This window comes from Macrobrachium nipponense, chromosome 38 (genome assembly GCF_015104395.2).
Source record: "Macrobrachium nipponense isolate FS-2020 chromosome 38, ASM1510439v2, whole genome shotgun sequence".
NCBI lineage: Eukaryota > Metazoa > Arthropoda > Malacostraca > Decapoda > Palaemonidae > Macrobrachium > Macrobrachium nipponense.
In genome coordinates this window covers 9,247,666-9,271,501 of record NC_061098.1, presented here as the reverse complement: position 1 = coordinate 9,271,501, position 23,836 = coordinate 9,247,666, and the positions used below count along the sequence as shown (strand labels likewise).

General features: G+C 35.0%; 2 protein-coding genes across 2 annotated transcripts in view; one reads left to right on the top strand and one right to left on the bottom strand.

Annotated features, from left to right (window-relative positions):
• Window positions 1-9,376, top strand: part of LOC135209605 (uncharacterized) — a 192,358-nt gene extending 182,982 nt beyond the window's left edge. The window contains 7 exon segments of the mRNA XM_064242297.1: window positions 1,191-1,261; window positions 2,456-2,625; window positions 2,995-3,121; window positions 3,625-4,704; window positions 5,156-5,338; window positions 6,016-6,153; window positions 6,470-9,376. Of these exon segments, the coding sequence (XP_064098367.1) occupies window positions 1,191-1,261; window positions 2,456-2,625; window positions 2,995-3,121; window positions 3,625-4,704; window positions 5,156-5,338; window positions 6,016-6,153; window positions 6,470-6,730 (2,030 nt within the window). The 3' untranslated portion in view covers window positions 6,731-9,376.
• Window positions 9,377-12,294: 2,918 nt separating this feature from the next.
• Window positions 12,295-23,836, bottom strand: part of LOC135209604 (RNA polymerase-associated protein CTR9 homolog) — an 80,773-nt gene continuing 69,231 nt past the window's right edge. Inside the window, exons 8-18 of the mRNA XM_064242296.1 lie at window positions 22,214-22,345; window positions 21,623-21,801; window positions 21,215-21,426; window positions 20,642-20,823; window positions 19,954-20,134; window positions 19,475-19,623; window positions 18,688-18,804; window positions 18,306-18,451; window positions 17,346-17,595; window positions 14,855-15,054; window positions 12,295-14,290 (exon numbers count right to left, since the gene is read on the bottom strand). Of these exons, the coding sequence (XP_064098366.1) occupies window positions 13,459-14,290; window positions 14,855-15,054; window positions 17,346-17,595; window positions 18,306-18,451; window positions 18,688-18,804; window positions 19,475-19,623; window positions 19,954-20,134; window positions 20,642-20,823; window positions 21,215-21,426; window positions 21,623-21,801; window positions 22,214-22,345 (2,580 nt within the window). The 3' untranslated portion in view covers window positions 12,295-13,458. The remainder of the gene's footprint in view (window positions 14,291-14,854; window positions 15,055-17,345; window positions 17,596-18,305; window positions 18,452-18,687; window positions 18,805-19,474; window positions 19,624-19,953; window positions 20,135-20,641; window positions 20,824-21,214; window positions 21,427-21,622; window positions 21,802-22,213; window positions 22,346-23,836) is intronic.

Here is a 23,836-nt window from a genome sequence, read left to right as displayed (position 1 = left end):
ATTTTTTTGTTTTCTTCTCTGGTATACGTACTATCAAAATTACATACTCTCCAGTGAAAAGAACCTGGATTTCTTGAAATTTTTTATTAAAGTGTAGGTTTACAGCAGAACTTGACTGTACACTGCTGTACTATTTTTGATTTCCTGTTGTCAAGAATCAGTGAAACTTCTAACTATGTCAGCTGTCGGCTGGCTCTTGAAGGCCTATCTCCAATTTTGTGGGAAGATCCTCTCAGGTAGTGTGTGTCCACACATTGTTGTTTGCTGCTGGAGAGCATTGGTAATTTTATACTAGAAACTAGATAGGCACAGCTTTTCCTAGTGATATGTAGCCTTTTCTTGCTGCATAGGATTCAGATGCTGAGAGATGCTTAAGGTATGGAATAGCATATTGAATTGGAGTTGTATTCTCATGTGCAAATTTGGCTTGCAGAAGATTGCCATTGGTTGGTGGGATTTGTTGGCAAATATATATGTTCCAAGAACTAAAGAGATATTTTTTTAAACTTTAGAATAGCAGCCATAGTGTAGGTGAGTTTTAGTAGATATTACATATACGTAATAACATTGACTATTTATGTGTAGTAGTTATATATTAAAGATTTGTAGAAATTTCCGCTTTCTCTTAGAAAAGCGCTTGAGGTGCTGTGTGAAAGCTTAATAGATATGGTTCACAGTTGATAAAAGTATGCTAATTTATACAGTATTATTTTGGGTGAAGGTACAGTTTTTAAGTAGAAGACTAGTTCGTGGATCTTAAGATAGCTTTCATATGAGTAGTGTGTTTAAAGAAATACGTATAAGAATATACCTAATTAGTTTTGTATTAACATTGTTTTGGTTTTTTATTACATTTTATCATCTTTTTTATGGCCTTTAGGCAAATGGGATTCATCTTAACAGTACAGGTACATTATTTTTCATTTTAAATACTACGTAGACCTAATTTAAAGGAATTTCTTTTAAGGCATACATTATTTTTTGTGTCTAGATATTAACTTCACAGAATTCCATTATCAGGAATTGTAAGGGAATAAATTCCACAGAATTCCATTGTCAGGAATTTTAAGGGAATAAATTCCACTTAATCAGATGCCTTCTTTTAATACCATTACTCCTTAATTGCCAGTAATGACTTATTTTTCCATTGTCTGCTGAATGTTGACACTATGTTTCTCTTTGTTTCACAGAAGCTGTAGATGGGTCTCGACAGAGCTTACGTAGTCTCAGTTTAGAGAACAATTTATCTTGTGCAACTTCGGTAAGTATCAGAAATTGGCAATATTGTTTTTGTATATCTTTGTTGTTCCTATCATAGTTCTTATACTATTTGTATATATTTTTTTTTAATCGTACCTGAAAAAATAGTTGGTCCTTCATAGAAGTTAATATGACAGAACCCTGAATTAGAGTTTTGTTGAGGTGATTCAGTCCTTCCATTTACTTAAATTATTGTAGCAGTTATATATAGGTTGTTCACAATCTTCCCAAGAAATGGGAGTTCTCATTCCTCATGATAAACTCTTAGCCTCTCAAAATACTACAGTGTTTGCCTATTAGTTTCAATTGATGGAAAACTTTTTGGAGGTCATTTTATATGGGTTAAAATATAAAAGGAATTGGTTTCTCATCATTTACTCTATTTTTCTTTAAAGGTTATATTATATTAATGTAGTCTTTATTCATCATTTGAATTGCATTAAAGAGAAACTGTGTTTTGATAGAGAAGTAAATTTTTGGGTGGACATTTAAGTGGAATTGAAGACCAGTGGGAGAGAACAGGAGAAAAAATGTATATTCAGTTGTGAAATTTTGTCTTATATCATATAGTACTCTAGTAAGCTACCAGATTATGGGTATTTAAATAAATCAATCATATAGTACTCCAGTAAGCTACCAGATTATGGGTATTTAAATAAATCATGGCACCTTGATGTGGCCGGATAAGATTTTATGAGATGTATAATTTGGAAGTATTGGAATCTCATAACTGTATCTTTTCATACATGCAGTCCTATCAAGGTAGTTGAATTAATTTTTATAATTTCTTTGTACAGTTATTCTGACAGTGCAAATGGTGGATTCAGGTTTGTCTTTTGTAAAAGAGTATTTTGATATTTGGCAATAACGATTCCTGTTGTAGTCTTCACATTAGCCAGCTATTTGGGCAAATCAGACTAGTATTAAAGGAAGTAAGAATACAGTAGAATGTATGTAGTCATAACTTGGCTCCAAGTTTAAAAAATCAGCAGTGGTCAAATTTATGGTTCAAATCTTTGGTTCATCAGGCTGTTACAATTTTCCAGTGGTTTGTCCTTGGCCCACTTGCTATTGATTTTTGTACTTCCATTTTAGCTCCTGAGCTACACTACAATGCTGGGCTCATGGGTTAATCATTTCAAATAGTATGATGATATTGATGATAACACTTTTTCCTTGTTTGAATGCTTTTCAGCCTGGTGCGAGTATAGGAACAACTACACCATTGCGACCTATTCTAAAACCACAACCATTTACTGACCCGGGTTCTCTCAAAGACCCTGGAGGAACGACAGATGGTGGCTACAAAACCCCATCTTATCTAGGAATATCTTGTGCAGTAAACGGTTACAGCAGACTAAACAGGTAATATGTTGTTTATAGTCATTTTAAATATGGAAAAGTCTACCATATACAAACTTTATTACTAATGTATACATATAGATATGATTAAAGTAAGTTCAGGAGTCTTCTACAGTAAGAGCAAAGCCCATACCGTAGTTTTAAAAGATGGATTTTATTGTCTTGCTAATTAGCCAGGTGCGTAATGAAGTTAAGACTTAGGAAATATTATAAAAGTACTAATTAGGAAATTTTGTAAATATCAGTGCTGTTTTTTTTCCTTGAATATTCTTATGAACTTTAAAGTTGTATTTTGCAGTTACAAACTCGTATCTTTATCTTACAGAAATTGAATACATACTATACAATATCTGACAGTTTTTTTAACTTCAGGTATGATTCATCGTTGCGAGATGGCTTTCGTTCTAGGGATGCTAGCCCAGCTCGCCTAGCTTTTAGCCGCAGTAGGGACTCTAGTCCTATGCGACCAGAGTGGAAGGTTTTTGATCCTAGAACAAAAGTAAGTTGTACAAGGTCTTTTCATTTGTATTAAGTTGAAATTTTCAGTATATATTACATTGCCGAAATATTGTGTGGATTCGATATTAATTCATTCATTTCGGTCTCGAGGTGATGTCAGACTAATGTTTTAGGAATTAGAAGTGATGAATAAAAGTTGTTTATCATTGGCAACAAAATTGTCAAAATCAGTACTACAAATTGATTAAAAATTTGTCATTTTTATTGATTTATAAGGTCATTAGTACCATTTTCATGTGATGTTACTTCCACTTAATCAATTGTATGATTCTTGGAAAATAGTCCTTATACTCAAATGTGTAGATTGCAAAATATACTGCAGGTTGTTTACATGGGATGCTAAGTAATGGTACTCCGTTCTTATTTGTATTGCTCTCTTTAAGCAAATTTGCTGCTATGATTATAGAGGGAAGGAATAACAAAGAAAATGGTGCATTGAATATCATTAACCAGTGTTATTTTCATCACCATTTTGCATTTCAGGCCTCCCCACAAGCAACTGCTGCAAAAATTAGAGAGCTTAAGGAAGAACTAGCGCGTTTTAAAGCAGAGTTTCCTCCCACCCCTTCAGAGCGTGGTCGACAGGGCTCATCAAGAAAGTTGGGAAGAAAGCCTTCTCAAGGTCGTAGTATTAGTGTTGATAGAGGATATCTTACCAAAGCAGGGTCCAGAGAAAACATGAACGGCCGCCAGGAGGAAACCACATTAGGGGGCCAACCGGTCCGTTTTGTGGAAATCAACACAAGTGACTCCAGTACAGTGAAATCGTCTAGTTATAGTTATTCGTTTGAGCAGAGTGTAGTTTGTGATGGTGTATGTGAAAATAGTGTAAGCGTACACTGTTCTTCTCGCACCAATGGAGATACACCCGAAAAGTCTTTCATCCAGTCCAGGATAGAGAGATTATATGGCCCCAGTGCCTTAGCTGCAGGATTCCGAAGCCGTCGCTCACTTTTAGAGTTGGAAAAGGAGCAGAGAGATCGACAATCTGCTGGTTTCAGGAGTCCAGCATCTCTTATAGATAACCATTTTGAACCAGAGGAAAAGGCACCTGAAGGTTTTCCTAGTGTTTTTAGGCATTTACGTCCAGAGTTTAGAACCCAGCTTCAGGTCAAGCGCAATGTGAGGTTGAGATCAGATGGTCCTTTGGATGGTTCAGTAGAAATCGATTCACCAAAGAGATCTGGAAGAGTCATTCCTATAACTTTAACGGACACTATAGAGAAACCACAGACTCCTCCTCCTGTTCTGCTCCCAAAACCACAAAACATTGTCAATAAAAACAAACTAGAAAATGGTGTACGTGAGCGAAGTGGGCCTCAGGTCATTGTTAAGAAAATTGTGAACGGAAATGGAAATATCAACGAAATGGAAGTTCCCATTGTTAAAGCAGCCTATATAAATGGTGGTGTAGAGGAGAAGGGAGAAATTGTTCTCGCTCCAAATGAATCAAATGATGTAAGAACTAGTACAAAAGTGAATGGTGTAACGGAGAGCATTACAGTTAATGGTGATATAAAGAAAACATCCAAAGGGGAAAAGGATGGGCACTATTTCTTAAAGGTGAGTATTGATTTTTATGGTCCTCATATTTTAGTGCCCTTGAAAGCAGGATGTCATCTGTATATTTAGGAGCACTATAGTGTATCACGTATTTTAATCTTTGGACTTTGTTAATATTTTGTGGGTTTTGATTCTTGGTATTTTTTTTTCCTAATTTTATAACTTTCTTTTATAGCAAGGAGAGGAAAATTTACATACTATAAGCAATATAGGTAAACTATTATAGTATTCGCAGTTTACATATGATTTGACCATAGAACTAAATACAAATAGGTTATCATTTTGCCAGAACATCAATTGAAATAAGTAGGTGCATTGCAGAATTTAAGATTTTTAAGCTAACCATTATACTGTACACTACAAATGAAGGTCTTTATGCATTTTGGTTGGTGAAGTGAGACAAACCACAGTAATAGAGAATCATATCTTTATATTAATTTCCCATTTTCAGATAGTTGAAGATGTTGTGGCTGGCATAGAAGCTGATGTAACAGGCATTGAACCCGACCTGGAAACTTACAGATCTGAGATGAGCGAAGAAGTACGAGGGAAGGTACTAGCAGCAACTGGCAAGGCTCGCCTACTCATTTCTCAAAAGATTCAGCAATTCCAAGGCCTTTGTCATAAAAATATTGTAAGTTTTTTTTATCTGCTAACAAAGCACAGTTTTTTGTTTTTTCTGTGTATGACATTTGACATTAATCAGTTTTTAAAACTTCCTCATTGTTGCTCATTTAATTGCATGCTAGCTTGCAGTTCCAGTTGTCTTTAACTGATATATGTTGTTGTATGGATAAGCACATTGTGTACAATAGGAATTGTTAGTAGTGTAAATAGTATTCCTTTATCAGATCACATTATCTATGTTGTTTAAACATTTTAGTTAGTTATTTAATTGTGGCTTATCTGATGCATTTCCTGGCTCAAAAATCCTGTTTGAATTAAGTTGTGAAAGGACCTTATCCACTCATTGATGTTGTCAGTAGTATTTTGAATAAAACGGAAACAAGGTGGAAATGATTGGAAATTAGTAAAGAAAAAAGATTTCTGTTTATGTAGGGTTGAGCTTCAATATTGCAGATATACTGCATCAGCCGTATGGCAAAGGTATCTTGTTTGATTAATATTAAACATCTGTTGTAGGCTCACAAGTTTAACTGAAGTTTCCATATATTTCATATATTTTTATTACAGTTAAAGTAATGTGCACATTGGGAATACTATGATAGACCGACTTGAAAGATAGATTATATTATGTTCATCTGTTATGTAATTTGAGAGCAATTCTATGTTTATTTTTTTATATCTCAGGCTGGATCTGAAGGCGAGGAATTTCCTACAACAAGTGAAGATCTTGCAGGATTTTGGGACATGGTTTACATTCAGGTGGAAGATATAAGACACCTCTTCAAAGAAATCAAAGCCCTGAAAGCTAATGGATGGAAAGAGGTGAGTGCTAATCAACTCAGTAGGGGCTTTCTGCCTACAGTGTCCCATTCATTGTTCTGGCAAGGTTAGGTGAATTTACAACTTATCCATCGCCATATTTGGACTGGATCTCACCCACTGGCAGTAGGTTAGCAAGCTTTCAACTGTATATGGATATTGAACGAATTAAAAACTAAACTTTGGGACAGCCTGAAAATAGTAAAGAACCTATGAAGATTGGTTACCAGAAGTCACGTAATGTAAAGTGAATTGCACTGCATTATCCTCTGTGCTGTTATACTCAAACTTACCACAGTAATATACTTTTCTTTTATAGATACCTGACACAGATACCGTTGATGGTTTAGATAAGAACGTTAGCACAGGCTGTGCGCGTAGGAAACCCGCCCCCAGACCCATCAGAGCTGCTAAATCTACTAAAGCTTCAGGAGAAGGAAAAGCGCGCGATGAAGCTCGGAAGAAGCTAATGGAAGAGAGACGCAAAGCCATGAAGGAAGCCATGAGAGCAAAGAAGGCTGAAGTGGAGGCACAGGGCGATGTAGATAGTGTAGAAATTTTTACACCTGACTGTAAATAATGTGTAAGGTCATCTTAAACATGTATACCTGTGGTATGTGGTGTAATAGATGAGGTCAAAAGTGTCACATTTAAGCTTTAATATAACCTATTGTTTGGGTATGTTTTGAAAGTGAATGAAGAATGTATGTTGTATCTTCTTTACAGGTGGTGAGGAATAACGTATGTATGGGCATATACTCACATAACACACACACTGTTGTCGCCAACTTTTGACTACACCATTCTACTTTATTGTTAACTGATATAGGTTAGAGTTGTTACTTGGGAAGGAAACTGCTCATAATTTTACTACAGCTTGGTATACCAGACGTATATATATATATATGTGATTTCATGTGATAGTATGCTTTCTTGAACTGTTTTTTACTTGAAAGTTTATTCTTCTGTCTTGTTTGCATGGTTTGAATAAATTCGTGGATCTGATTGCTATTTATGATGTCTTAAGTTTGTATCAAAAGACATATTTGCATTTATTACTGGCCTTGGGTTGAAAGGGAAGTTTGTAGTATGAAATGTGAAATGTATATAAAATTTTTATTACAGCCACAGATGACTATGTCTGCAGTGAGATAGCCTCAAGGAATGTAGAGTTAAGTGCGTATTGTGATCTGGTAGTATGTGTCGTGTTCTTTGTGTCATTTTGATTTCTTGGTTTGCAGGGTTTACTGTTAGATGACTGCATAGCTGTTCGATATATGCTAGTGAGTGGATTAGTGACAACAATAATTAACAGATTTTGTTCACAAATGCCCTTGTCTCTAGTACTAACAGACTGGGTTTTTTTACTCTATTTTTTCTATTTTTATCCACAGGTCCTGTTTATTGCCTAGAGTTTTACTGGGAATATGTTTAGCATCAAGCACAGTATTCTGTGATGGTTAAAAGAGAATTAACTGTAGTTCTTTTCTTTTCCCTTCTTGGTACTGTTGTGACCAAGTATAACAAGGAACTTATTGCTATGATTCACAAATTTACTAATTAATTGGGTATTTGGGGAATGTACATATACATTTCTATAAGTTAAAGTCACTTGCTGGAATTTTATGAACCTTCAGTAGATGATTTGATAACATAGGTTCATGTTCTGGATGAAACCTTTTTTATACTATTCAATCTCCATACATCGTACTTGGATTCTGTGATGTGTTTGTAATCCCAAGTGGTGCGTGACTGTTGAGGTTAGTATGTCTCGTTTTGCTGTATGAAATCATTAATATGATTAAGTGTGTTAGCTTTTGTGTGTGAAGGAAATCAATAAAATTTTATCGAAGCTGTTTGCGAAAAAAGGAAGGAAAAAAGAATTTGTATAATACTAACAATAAGCAAGTATGGTAGAATATTTTTTCTTACCGTTTTATGTATGGCTGGTTTAACTCTATTTAAATAGTGTCTTTCCACGAAATTCAGCAGTTATATCGACATTTAATCATGCCTCAATATACTAATGGGATGAAGTAATATTGCAAGGGAAATGGGTTCTTGTTTCTGATTAGTTTATTTTAATTTCTTCATAATTTTTTTTTTCTATATGAAGAAACTACACTAAATTTTTCTAGTATTTTTGCATGCCTTAATCTCCCCGCAATTTTTTTTAAAATATAGGAATTTCAACTGGTAAATGCTGGGAGACATTTAACTTTGCTGTTATGTAGTTATTTTAAAATCTAATGTACAAGAAATTTTTATTTCATTAATAATTAATGTGGAATACCATATTACTTTTACCACATCCCACTTCTCTGTGCCCTTTCTCTACCTTGCATCAACCTCGATGTGGTTCTGCTTTCAGCTATTTTTATGCTGCATCACAAGAAGCAAGTCTCGTGGTTCTTTCCTGCGTTTGTTTTCTGGCTAAGATTGATACCAAAAACTTCCCAGAAAGTGTATATAATCTCATTTCTATTTGTGTACAAATACATGCTTTTATAGTATAATAATGTTATTGACATTTTTTATACAACAATTTTTGCTCTGCATAATCACCTGAAATGGCACTAATAATACTTGAATATAATGTAGTATGGATGGTGAGTTTGTAGATTATTTATTGTTTGTATTTTGTTGATAGCCCATTTTGTATTTTGTTGAAAGCACAAAGTCATCTTCATATTTGGTACTTTGGTTTTATAATTACGTTAAAAGTTTACTGATTGTGCATGTGATGTGATATTTTGATAGAGATTGATATGATGTTTTAACATGTTCATTCAAGTTGTACAATTTCAGTTTTTTCCCATTTAGTGTGTAAGTTAGTCCCAATGATCCTTCAGCTCAAATTATATAAACTATTGAAGAATTTCATTTTCTGGTGATGAGAGTAAGTAAATTGCTGTTTAGATTCCAGTCAGTAAATGATAATAGTCTAACTGAAATACATCAGAAATGTGCCTTGTCATGCTTCCTAAATGAATTTGATCTAGAAATTTGCAATGATCACACCAAATAACTGATATACTTATGTTCTGCTGGAATACATCAAGATTTCAGTTCCAAGATTGTGGGCAGTTTGTACTGTTTGATTTGGCAGCTGTTGATGTTTATGTAAACTTTTATACACCAAAATATGATGTTATAAGGATAAGGAAAATTGACTAAATGTATATAATGAGGAATATTATAAAGAATAAAGTCGAAATAATTAGAATAGTTTCTTTTCCTTATGCATGACAAACTTAGTAAGTTTCTAGAATGTATTGGTTATGACATGTTTACAATAACAAGGGTTTGTAATGACTGTATTAAGGCTTTGTGCAGTTTTTAACTTGGTTAATGTAATTCTACAGGTGATGAGATCTGGAAGGATGAAGTTGAGAAACCTTTTTTTTTTTTTTTTTTTCTTTTCCCTCGTATTGGTATTAGGAGTTGGATTACTTTCAAGAGAAGGAATGATATGGAGAGATTTATATGCCAGCAACTATGCATGATTTAAGACCAAGGCAAAAATTTATAGAATTTGCTATGAAGAATACATGCACTGATGGAAGGGAAGCGTGTGATGGAGAAGGGAGGGGAAACAAGAAAAGTGTGAGAACTGATATGGTGAGAAGGGAAAGAATCAGAGGCATGAGAGGATGGTCAAAGTGTAGTGAAAGAAGTGATGCACAAGAAAAGAAGATTTAGGATGGATGGCAGGAGGAACTTCAATATGCAGAGTTCAGATAAGGGAAAAATAATCTGCTTCAATCGGGTTATTCATGGAAAAAACATGGTTCTAAGTAGGAGGGAGGGCAGTAATGACAAAAGAACTTCTGCACTTCGGAAAAGGAAAGAGATTGTGCATTTACACCTTGGCTTTCTTTTCAAATAGTTTAGTTTTGACCAGGAGTGAAGAATTTATAATAAAAGCTATAGTATTAAATTAAAGTATGTAAGGAATTCTTTGACCTTTGCCCCTGTATTTACTAGGGGTTAATATGTTAGTTTTTATGTAGGATTGTCCCTACTATGGTAAATGTAAACTTGCTGAATGACTGACTGGATTCCAGTGCTGGGCATCTTTAAGATTAAAATCCTTATTTTATTCCATTATGTAATAAAGTTCTTCAGGTAAGAAACTGTATTCAGATATTATCTTTGTAATAGCGCAACTTCAATTTTGTTAAATATATTTTTTTGCCCAGAGGATTAATAAGTTATGTTAGGTTTGTGACCCTAAAAGCAGGTACCATGATGAGAAAGCTAATGTAAGAATTCATCCTTTTGTCCATCGTTTCTACCTTACTTTTTTTCCACTTCCCTCTGTCTTATTGTAAGACAGCTTGTGATTGTGGATAATTGAAGATGAGCTTGTCAAAGTTGACTTATGCTACACCCATGTCATTAAGTCTTGGTCCACATTAACTGGAGCGTTGCTGTTGTCTTGGCCCTGTTCTCGTTAGGTTTAGCTTTGTATATTGTGTCAATTAGTTTTTATACTTAAATATCTATCGTTCTTCTGTCCTTACGTTTTATTTTCCTGCCACATCTGTTTTATAATTTTACTTTACTTTCCTGAACAGTACAATATATTACCTACATATTCATATATGCAAGATTTTCATATAGGTTGTTACCTAGACTCTGTATTTCCTCATGTGTCTAACAGCAAGTAAGATTGTATTTGAAATATCCTGTAGTACTCTCATTGAATTTCTCTTGATACCACATCAGGTAATTTTTCAAGTGAATGAGTATCTCATCTATGTTAAGTGTTATAAAAGCTTTGAAAATATTCATCCCATGTGACATGGAAATGTGTGCCGTTAAGCTTCCAAGCAAAGGTAACTTATTCTTCTTTAGCTATGCTTCAGTAGTGTGGCCATTAACTAAGGAGTACAAAGATGTGAGGCTCCTATTCATTTGAGTTCAAGAAATAAAAAAAGTGACCCAGATCACAACAAAGGCCCGACTTTTGTTTATCTCTCAAGCACACGTTTGCTGCAAGTGGTGGCTAGGACACATTGTTAAGAAGCTAGCTGAAGGTCTTTTAATGACATCAGAGAGTCTTTGAAGCTGTGAAAGCTGAAAAGCAGACTGCTGGGACTTTTTCCCCACAGATCCCAAAGTAACAGATTTTTTATTTAGGTTGCAGTGCCTGAAGTGTGAATATGGATGCTTCAGGCCTCTCCCAGCCTTGCAAGGCTTTTGTAACCTTGGGAGGAAAGACTGCCCTGGATTCAGAGCTGTCAAGGTCCACACCAACCTTACATCGCTTCTCAACACTTAATACAAAGGTGAACCTCTTTAGGTATCTCATTTAGAAAATTCAGGTGAGTCAAACCAGTTCCTTCAAGCAAGTCTCGCATGGTTTGAAAATGCCCCAACTCGTAGAAGTACATAAATCTGTAACATTTTCTTGAACAGCTCTGTAGTATATTTGCAGTTTGAAAGTAGAGAGATGTGAGTGATTTCTGCACATCCCGACTCCTCTGGTGTTAGATAATAAGGAACATCTTCACTGTCCACTTCCCAGGTCACCTACAAACCTCGTTAGTCATCTCCACAGCACCTCTCATCATCAGAACCAGCAGTTCCTGATGATATGTGGTCTCGTCATACTCTAAGGATAGGGAGATTGTTGATGATTTCACATGGTTGGCAGTCAATACTGAACATTTCCCAAAGTAGTCATAATCTTCAAATTTTACTACGTTTTGTTTGATATTTTTTGTGAAACAGAGGGTACAATATTTAATCTTGTCTGGCATTCTAAAAAATATTTAATCTTGTTTGGCGTTCTAAAAAAAATTTAATCTTGTCTGGCGTTCTAAAAAAAATTTAATCTTGTCTGGCATTCTAAAAAATATTTAATCTTGTCTGGCGTTCTAAAAAAAATTTTATGTAAAAAGTGATGGTTGTTAGAAACACAACCCTCAAACTTTTACTGTATGAGAAATAAATGGCCAACCTTTAGTTTTGGACTTGCTCTTGGAATTATTCAAAATGTGACGTGCATCTCCTCTAGTAACCATTATTTCCTTTGCATCATACAGAAATAAGCTAAAATTTACAAGTCTTAAAACCTCATAAATTAGTCTTAAATTCTGTTAAAGATTTCATAAAAGTGATTAAGAACACAAGATACAAAAAAGTAAATTTATTTATTTAATCAAATTTTAAACAAAATGGTTTTCATTAAACTGGAAATAAATAAGTTCTATATTCCTTGTATTATGGAGAATTATGACAAAGTTTGTGTAAAAAAAAATATATATATATGCTTGTGACTATCAAGATTAGTCTTATAATAATTGTTTACTTGACCTGTGCTAAAAGTTTAATAACAATCTTTACAATCACAAATCAATTCTATACAATATTAAAAAAAATGCTGAGTAACGATGAAAATTCTATACATTAAAAAAAATGCCAAGTAACGACAAAGAATTTTTAAGTGTACAGCTTACACTTAACGATCTCCATCTAGAGCCATGTTAACCTCTTATCTTAAAATTTAAAATAACCACAGAAACCAAGAATTAGCATGCTGAATTCAAAGATACAATATTGGATTACATAATTTTAAAATATGACCGCTGAAAACCGCTTCCAATTTATATTTCAGTTATGGCATAACAAACTTTGTCATCTGATGGATTGCTCATTTTTTTTCCAAAACTGATGAACTTATGTACCCTGCTTAATCTTGCTTCAACAGCAAATCAGAAAAATAATTTCCTTTACAAGTACAAGTACTACTTGATATTTCGTAACCAAATGGCAGGTTTATAAATGGACAGTGGAAGTAGGAGGAATTTAATTTTTTCTTTGCATGAACCTTGTAGGTCCTTCCTCATTTTAAAAACCGATGCAAACATAACTTTCCCATATCTTTTTCCGAGATGAAGCATATAGTTTCACCGAGAGAATGGATCAATGATTAAACACAAACAATTTTTTTTTTTTTAGTAAATCTCACACTTAAGTTTCAAGTAAATTTACTATTAAAACTGATCTGGACAGTAAACTCCAATAAGGTAAGATTAAAACAAACAGGATTTTTATCTCTGTCCACAAGAATAGCAAGTAACATTCAGATCACTTTTGTTTTTTAAATGAACTACCTATGGCATCTCATACAAGGACTACAAGTACGTAACTATAAAAAACTGCAGGTATAGTATCTGTATAGGATACATAAATTTCACCTCTATAAGGGTATCTTTTTTCTAAGAGTTGTACTCTTGCCTAAGATGTAACGAGAACATTCGGTTCTGTACATCTTTTGAGTAACCCAAACCACAAAAATTAATCGCTATCGTTCCCAGATTTTGAACGAGCAGGAGACCTGGATCCAGATCTAGAGCGTGGCGAACCAGATCCTGACCTAGCTGGGGAACGCGAACCCGATCTTGACCTGGAACCAGACCTTGAACGAGAACGAGATCGTGAACTAGACCTTGATCTTGACCCTGACTTTGATCTAGCTGGTGATCTACTGCCTGATCTTGATCTTGACCTCGAGCCTGATCCACTTCGTCTTGAACCGCTACGACTTCGTCTTGAACCACTACGACTTCGTCTTGAACCACTACGACTTCGTCTCGAACCGCTACGACTTCGTCTCGAACCACTACGACTTCGTCTCGAACCACTACGACTTCGTCTCGAACCACTACGACTTCGTCTCGAACCGCTACGACTTCGCCTAGAACCGCTACGACTTCGTCTCGAACTGCTACGACTTTGCCTAGAACCACTACGACTTCGCCTAGAACCGCTACGGCTTCGAGACCTCGATCCTGAGCCAGAACGTGATCGAGAGCGGGAACCAGACTTTGAGCGGGAACCAGACTTTGAGCGTGAACGTGACCTTGACGACCCAGAGTCTGACATAACTCGTCTTCTCTTGTTTGTTCCTCCTCCTTCACTATCTGATCCACTGGCAATTTTGAGCCTTGCATCATCTGAGTCATCAGATGAATCGGAAATGGTAGCCTTGGAGACAATGCGTCCTTTCTGTTTGGCAGTTAAGCCTTCGTCACTCTTCTTTCTTCCCTTCTTTTTCTGCCTGCCTCTGCCAGTACCATCTTCATCATCACTTCCAGCCTCTCTCTTCTTCCTTCCTTTCTTTCTCTCACTGTTAAAGAACAATTCCCATTATTAAAGCATATAAAGCATTTATTTTGATACATGACATAATCTCTCTTAATAAACATGCCGATTATTATCGTGTAACTATAAAGAAGTTGAACGTGACCTAAGAGTTACATTTACAGACACTAGTGACTCTTGCCCAAAGGATTTGCTGTGAATGAGAGGTGGAAACTGGAGAAAGGTAAAATTAAGTTAATTTGACTTGCTGACAAGATAAGACCATCTGGGGTGGGAAACATGAAAGGCAAAATGTAGATAACCTATAATGGTCAACAGTATCCTGCAAAGGTCACACTAAACTATGGCTATAACACCTACATGAGAGAGACATTGTACATGTACAGTATATATAAAACGACTATCTGCAGTCTTTAACCTTCAATTATTAATATCCTGCTAAGCACTTTTATAATGTGTCAACATGACAAAAATTAATTTCTTACATCCAAAATGGCACCCAAGACAGTGGTTCAGTACTGAAACCCCCAAGTTGCAAAAAACGACTAAAGTTCCTTCCAGTACAGAATTCTAAGAAGTAAAAACTCACCCAGGCTCCTTCTTCTTGCGTCCTCGAGATTTCTTGGACTTAGGAGCACCTCCCTCATCTCCACTTCCAGGACCAGACCCATCTGAGAGAATATCATAGTCTCTTTTCCGGCCACGTCCACCTTTCTTGGACACTTCAGCAACTTCTTGAATAATGACAGCGTTCTTCATCTTTTCCTTGTATATCTCACGTTCTTTTATCTAAAACAAAAATTGCCATTGTTAGAGCACTTTTTTTTATCTTGGTATTTAAGTATACATCAACAGTAAAAATAACAATTATGTAAGAATGATAATTAAATTAATATAAATTACCATAACGTATTAACAACAGGGAAAATCATGAAGCTAAACCAAAAATCTAACCATGTAATATGAAAGTCTATTCATCTCCACATCATAACATCTTAAATCCTTGCAATTTCTATTTCAACTGTTTTCCAGGAAAATGTAAATGTAAAAATTTGTTTTTCCAATACAAACTTGCACCTTGACTAAACAAATTTTCAAATAAGAAGAATGTCTCTCATGAACATCTTGCATATGCTTTCATGAATAATGAGAATTGAAAAATAATTAAATTCATATGACAAGGAACAATTCAAAAAGTTATAAGAATTTTTTTTTTAATTTTTAATTTCAGAATATTGATCAACTAAAACTTCAATATGGTGCTACTATTCTTTAAACCTTAATCATGATTAATTAACAAACTTAATTTTTCCATGCAAACACAAAATGACACATTTTTAATCAATTTGTATTTTTCATAACTAACAGACCTTCAGTCACAGATACTAAGTTGTAAGTTCAATAGACAAAAGGGGCAGTGGCTCTGCACAAATATCTATACATCCTGAGTCTCCACAAGTTGAGTACCTCACTTTTCAAGTAGTTTAGACTATTAGATGCAAGAAATATAAGTCTTATTTTTTCCCTATGTATCATGCTCCTACTGGCAACAGACTTTTGTTAAAAACTGGAGGATAATGGCTAGACCAAACTTACCAAATTATTAGAGATTTTTTCTGGAAAAGCTGAATATACTGGAAAAAGAATGTAGGAATCCTTGGGATCTAAAGAAACTAGGAATTTGCCTTTCTAAAAGGAGAGCCAGACCAAAGCTATTAACTCCATATTGAAAAAGGTTCAGTCTAGTGCATTGAAGTTGATAATGGGAGCCACAACCTTGTCACTCTTAAAGAAGTGTAGTATACAGGCTGCAAATGAGTGGGGGTCTTGCCTCCTACCTGCTTTTAAACTCTTCAAAAATTCTGGGAACAAGCTCTACTAGCAGAACAAGAATCATGGGAGAGAACTAACTTTATTTGCTTTTCTTCCTGCCTGAAGACTAGATACTATATTAGAATGATCTCTTTGCCCTGGCTAAGAGAGAGGCTGCTTCCTGAAAAGAGGTGTCCTCACACTGCTGGAAGGACAGGACCTTCTAGTTGGAGTGCCTGGAGTCCTTTGATGCCCACTCATTGGGTAACCAGATTGGGTTGGCTGCTGAAAGCCTCTTCTGTTGCAAAGACATGGTGACTAGCACTGTAACCATCCAATAATATCTGATGAGGCAAGCTACCCAATTCTTACTGATGAATAATCAATTTATAGCCTAAACGTGGCAAACTGAAGTCAAATATTACAAAGCTGTAACAAACAAACACCTGCTGTAGCTCTTTTGGCAAACCTGTAAGGCCTCAAGATAAGGTAAAGGCTCCATCGAGATGGTGCCTACTATCAGCTGGTTCAACAGGTGAGAGCGAGGTAACTTATCTGGCCCTGGCAAACAATAAGCAACAAATACATCTCTCAGGACCATATAAATTTATGATAACCAAGTTCAAAATACAGATAAACTGCAGATCAGCAGAAGGCTCTGGGGAAAAGCACAAAACATGCCAAACAAACTAGAAAGGGAGTAGTGATCTGTAATAATCCAGTTGATACTTGAATGATCTTCAGAAAATGATCTAAAGAGGTCACCTCCATTGCCTAATTACCTTATGACACCAAATACTAATCAAAAATACAAGAGCACAATGTAATTAATCAGATAACTATAAAAATTCCCTGTAGCATGGTGAGGGAAGTGTTTCCCCTCTCAAAAAACCAAAAGGAAGTTACAATTAACCTTGCACTAACTACCATTCAATGAAGGCAACAAAAACACCATAACAGGTGGAGATTATACTAATAAAAAAATTTTCAAATCGCACTGACGAAATACGGATATGAATGGACGAATAAATGAATAAAATTATTTGAATAAATTTCACACAATCCAGGAAAAACATCACAGACCTGGGAATCCAGTCAGCTGTATAAAGCCTAAAACACATGAAAAGGAAGAAAGTTAACAGCTGGAGACCCATGGATCCACAGGTGTCTTAGCAAGGATCCACAGGTGTCTGTTAGCAAAAGATTGATGTATACAGGGAGATACAAAGGAAATCAATAATTATTTCAACATAGACAGTATGATTTACCTTTTCTTCCAATCTCTGACGTCTTGATTCCTCAAGCTTCAGCCTCTCCTCTATAACCTTCTGTTTAAGGGCATTTCTTTCCTCTTCTTGTTTACGACGCAGAGCCTTCTCTTCATCATCTTGTCGACGGGCACGTGCAACATGATACTGAGCTTGGGAGAGAAGATCACGGCACTGGCTGGCTTCCGCAGCAGCTGCTCCAAGATCATACTTCAATCGATCACCATTTACACTCAGATGTTGGAAGTACCTAGAATTATCCACAAATTAAGATGTCTGGCTGGAATAAAAACCACAGACTGGCATCATCAACTTGCTGTACTGTGCAAAAAAAGTACTATTTTTTTCCCAACCATAATAAAAACCCAAGAGTTAACATCAAAATCATCTTATAACATACCAAGAAACAACACTGCTCTATCTTTTTCCTTGGTTTATCAGACCTACACTTCAAAGTTAATCTAATTTCCTTAAAATTTTCATAAATTGCCATAAAAATAACTTAAATTCATGTATAAATAAAATAAGAAGTATGCACAGTGACAAGTTGGAAATCTGAACGTCATAAATTTTTACAGTTATCACTGATAATATGGGTGAACTCGGATTCAAGTATCAAAATTTCTGTAAGTCTTTCAATGAAAACCAATTTACACATAAAGTGTCTCCATTTAGGGTCTTTATATGTCCCCGTCACTGCAGCCTTCAATACTCAGCTCTTAATTTAAGAGAATGATTAACTTATTAAGGAGAGTACTTTTCCTTAATTACTCCATTAATGCATCAGACAGTTTAAAAAAAGTCTTCTGAATAAAAAATAATAAATAATAAAAAAAAAACAGAATGCGGCTTTGATCTGTAAGTGATTGCTCACGATACCAAGTACTTTCTGGAATGTTGCAGAAAGATTAATAACACAATCCTATACATATTTCAAAAGTAAATATGACTGAGACTTACTTCTGGGCTAAAGTTAGCTCATGTACAGCAGCTAAGACAGTCTTCAAATTTGATTTTTCATCTCTCAAAACCTGAGATGCAAGCTTCTGAAGTACAAGAGCCAAGTTGTACAGAATTACAGTGTCATGAGGAGCAACATGCCTTGCCTGTAATGCAGATTATTTTGGTAAAAATACAAGGGAAAATGTGGTTTTACATTTTCAAGTTGTCATTCCACTTACAAAGCAACAAGTACTTTATCTTCTCCATTCATGATCAAAATGAATTCCAGTAACACTAAAATGAAAAGGAAAACTCATTACAATTGATTAGGCAAAATATTGTCTCAATCATACATGATGTGACTTGAAAGAAAATTTGAGAGAGGTGGGTCCATATTTACCTTTAATAATGTATATTTTGCTTCTTTTAACTTCATTGCCTTGTAATAAGCCCTGGCAAGGTAACCCAGCACTTCAACATGAGGGTACTTGAAGAATTTCTTTTGGCAATTCTCATACTGTGAAAATAATAAGCAAGAAATTAGAAAATTATAAGCTCAACTAATGCTCATGTACAAAATCACAACCTATAAATACAATGATGCACAAAACGACCATCAACAAATCTGAAATTCTATAACTAAGCAACCAAACTATCATATAAAAATGAATCTTGATCATTGTGGAAGGGTTGAAATTACAATGGGCCTTAAGCAGGATATTGTAGTGAACAAAAAGTTCTCTGCAGCATCCATCTACATCCTGTTATAAGCTTCATGCCTTTTAATCACTCATTCCCTTTGGTTTTTCCTGCCTGACTGTCCAGTTAATCTAATTTAACTGGCTGCAATTTTTCTCTCTAATTCACGAACAAATTCTAGGGCAAGCCCTATGTAAGTACAGTATGTGACTCCCAAGTGTTGTCATGGAACAGCCTTTTAATAATTATGTACCCACAACAAAAATGAGAAGTTAAACAGAAAAAGAGAGAGAGAGAGAGAGAGAGAGAGAGAGAGAGAGAGAGAGAGAGAGAGAGAGAGAGAGAGAGAGAGAGAGAGAGAGAATGCAAACCTGAGTTCAGAAATGTGATTGGCTTGTCTTAAACCATTCAATACCAATAACGAATAACTTCAGTCTCTGAAAATCAACAATTCAATAAAGCAAGTTCTTAAGTTATTAAGCACTTACCATCTGAATTGCGTTAATGTACTGTTTCTGCTCCACATATATGTGAGCAATATTCATCCAGACATCGCTAAAGTCTGCAGTGGCCTCTCGAACTTGAGCAAATATGTCTCGAGCTTCATTGATGTAGCCTTTGTGAGCCAACACAGCACCTGAGGCAAAAAAATATTTATTTAAGGCTCTGAATGAGAAAGATGAAAAGCAGTTAATGTACCAACATATCTGAACATGACTAACACAGTCTACTCAATGACAGATGCTTTCTCATTTAAAGTAGGGTAAGCTTTAGTATTCCAGATCATTGAAAAAAGTGCCCAATGTTTTGTGGGAAACATTTTTATACTAGAAAATAATGCTATACTTTAAAGTTTAGCTGATTAATCTAAAAGAAAAATTATAAAAAAAATCTATACTCCACAAAAGGTAATAGAAAATATAGTTAATATATAAATACTCTGTAACTTTAGGAAGAATTACAATACCAATGCCATTTGCTGCCCATATACTCCTGGGGTCTGATCTCAACACATTCTTGTACATCGCCAAAGCTCTGTCCTGATGCTTCCGTTCCTTCTCCTTGTCACGATTGGGCTGATGGAGTGTCGTTAACCAAACATTGCCAAGGGCAATCAAGGAGTAGGAATCATTGGTTGTACTTGGATTCTGTTGAGAAAAATTTTTTTTAAATTATATTATAAAAAGTTTGTTTTACAAAAACACCTCAATTATAAGTACTTTTGACCTGTACTGACAAAAGACCATTCAAGTGAAAACATCTGCCACTTCATAAATATGCACTATATGGCATCTGGCAAAGTATTTGGATAAGCTTCTAGCCACGTAAAAATATCTAATCCTTTGGGCTAGCCCTAGGAGAGCTGTTAACCAGCTTAGTGGTCTGGTCAAACGAAGATATACTTTACTTAGAATGATTACAATTTGACATTCCATAAGGAACATGGGATAAATTTCACTAACATATTGAACATTTACTGGAATAATTTTTCCTGTACCTGTTTGCATTTACAACTATTTCATGTATGCTTAACACAAAATTTTCAAATTACTTTTGAAACAATCCTCAAAACAAATATACTTAACTACTTCTTGCAAATACACATTGAAACAATAATGATTTCAATGTGCTTTACATTAAAAACCATACTATACCTTTAAAATTCGTTCAAACTTCTTTTGGCCTGGACCCCATTCATTCTTCGCTAAATGCAAGTTTCCCATCAGCGACCAGGCATCAGGGTGTTCGTTGTTCATACGCAAAGCTTCCTTGTACCAATCAGAAGCATCATAAATCTGACCTCTGTCTCTTGCCATGCAACCAAGCCTTAAATAACCTGAAATAAAAATTAAGTTTTAAGTAACCTCAAAACCAGTTACTAAGTATAAACATTAATGCTTTGCAAAAAAGAAATTTTACTTTGTTTTATTATGTCTTATTTTATTTCTAAGAGGATATCTATAAATCTAAACCTTCAACATACTAATTAGAAGATATAATGCACTCACTTAAGGGACAATGAATAACTCATGCACTGTAGTAATGGGTGCTGAACAGTACAACATAATATGAAACTAAGTTTTTCGTTGGAAAACCTGTCAAGCACTTTGAATTTCAAATAAAATGTCTCAAATAGATAGTTACTTACATCCAATAACATTTTATTGGGATTGTAAAAACATAACAGCTTTCAAAATTTATGTTCATAAAGGTAAAGACTAACTTACAATCAACATAGTTTGGATGATCTTGAAGAATTTCTTTGTATAACTTCTCAGCTTTATCAAATTGACAAAACATTTCGTAAAGTCTTCCAGTATTATATTTAATTGTTACAGATATGGAAGAATAATATTGTGGTTGTTCCTGTTGCTTTTCAGCTTCACATCTGTCCCAAGCCATCTTGAAATGTTTCTGCGCTTCTTCATAATTTCCTAATCTAGAAGGAAAATTTACATTGAAGTCAATGGCCTTTAATGAAAACTGACTCTTGAGATAACATGATAATGGTAAATTAATACAACAGAATGACAATGTACAGGACTACATTAGCTGTCACAATAACTCATCAAAATTATCATACAAGTTTTCTTTTTAAGAAAAACCAAACTGAATAACAATATCATAATAGCTACCTAAAGTGGAGGGCAGCAATATTATTCAAAATTTCTGGGGGAATTTCCATTTGAATAACATCCTCTAGGAGCTTTGTGGCTTTGTGATATGCAGCTAATGACCCTTGGAGGTCACTACCTTCAAGAATCTGGGCAAGCTCGATCCAAGCCTCAACATCGTCACTCATCTGCTCTGTTACCTGTTTAACAAATGATTAAAAATCAAATTTACAGGTCTTTCTAATTCTTAAATTCTTAATTTCACACACTCCAATGACATTAAAGAACTGTCAATATATTTACAATGAGGCTCAAGCCTGACACATGTCTAAATGACACCAACTTTGACTTTGAATGGGGACACTCCCCTCCCACCGCTGAAGGTTGTCATACATAATAATTATCCAACACAGACACTATAGTGCATATAAAAACCACTCGCCTACTCCCATTAAATGCACCTCTTGAAAGAACAATAATCATTTAAAAGTATTTTCAATGTTTCTTACCTTTAAAATTAAATTACAACTAATTTCTGTTTTTACAGCTTACAAGTTAGAAGTCAATCAAAGTAGTAACTGAATTTTAACTATCAAACACAAAAAATATTACCTTTTTAAGATGTTGTTTTGCTAAATCCCTTTTACTTTGTGAAGTTGAACTTGCATACAAAGATCCTAAAATCTTCATGGTTTCATAGTTTCCAGGTTGCGCTTTTAACACTTTCTCAAAACACTGTGCTGCCTGTGGACAGAGATTTATATATATTAAAAATAATCTGCAATAAATAATCACCACCACATGCATTGGATATTATGTCGTTCCGAGACCTAACAGAAATAAATGCTTTGACAGGTTACTATTTTGTGGTTAATCAAATCTGTCCACCAATATCATGGCAATATTCTAATGACATAATTGGGCCACCTTGGTTTCTAAAATATTTACATGGCAGGGTGCGAATTTTGAACAAGGACATGAGTGTGGATTTTTGCCCTTTTACCGGCAAAACTGCAATTGCTGCTTTTAAGGGTTTAATAATGATGATGATCTAGGAAGAAATGATTGAGACCTTCAATCAAAGGAGTTTAAAATATATCCCCAACAATATACTAAATAGTGGCTAATCAGAGGTGGAAAAGATGTGGAGATGAATTATAAAAAAGGTAAGAATGGAGAAATTAGCTGAAAAAAAAGGTGCTAGAACAAACATGGCAGCACCAAATACTTTAAACAAAGAAACTGAGTATGGAATAGAGGATATTGGAATGATTAGACGAACCAATAAAGAAAACAGCTGATAAAATTCAAAGGACTGCTGAAAAAGCTTTACATGAAACCTCACACACAAGCAGAAATACATAAAAGCTTGGCACAAATGCAGACAAATATAAATTTTCATAAAATTTACTATTTGGATACACCTACTGTTAAATTTAGCTATATCTCCTGCCAATTAGGAAAGTCGGCATTCAAACAAAAAATCGAATGGCAGCCCAGATGACTGTCTTGTTTACCTGTTCTACACCAGGTGTGTTTCGAATGTTTTAGCTCTTATCAGAACTCTCCTTGACAGCCCACTAAGTTGTGGGGAGGCTGGGTGGGTTTACTTTAACTGTAGGTAAGTATCCAAATAATAAATTTTATTATGAAAATTTATAATATTTGAGATGAATCTTACCTAATTTTAAATTTAGCTGATTCCCACATTAAGAAGAGGATGGTGGGTAGTACAGCTAGACAAAATTCTGCTCAGCCATTCAGGCTAAAGGTTTCTTATATAAAACTGAAAACATTCTCACCTGATCTGGAATCCTTGGTGGATTTTACTACCACCAGAAGTTGGGATTCCATTCAGGGAGCTCTCATACATATGCAGCAAAGAGCAGCCTTGTGGGAGAAAACTGCTTCGATTCAGCCAGCATGAAACGCAAGCGGTATGAGGTACCTCTGTGCCTGGGTCCAAAAGCCCTATAAAATGACAGTCACTTAAAATAAATACCTTTACAATATAAAGGTACGCTCCTATACAAAATTTGTACCTTCACGCTCCCCAAAATATTAAAACCCGGGATTTAAACATAAAAAGCCTATAGAATTGCCCTTTTTTCGGTTCAGGAAAAAGACTACCCACTACTAGTAGCGGATTACTGGCTTTACTGTTTTCAAACACAATTCTGTATACTTGAGGTAGTGATCGGGCAAAAAACTGAATTGTACTTCTACTGTGACACA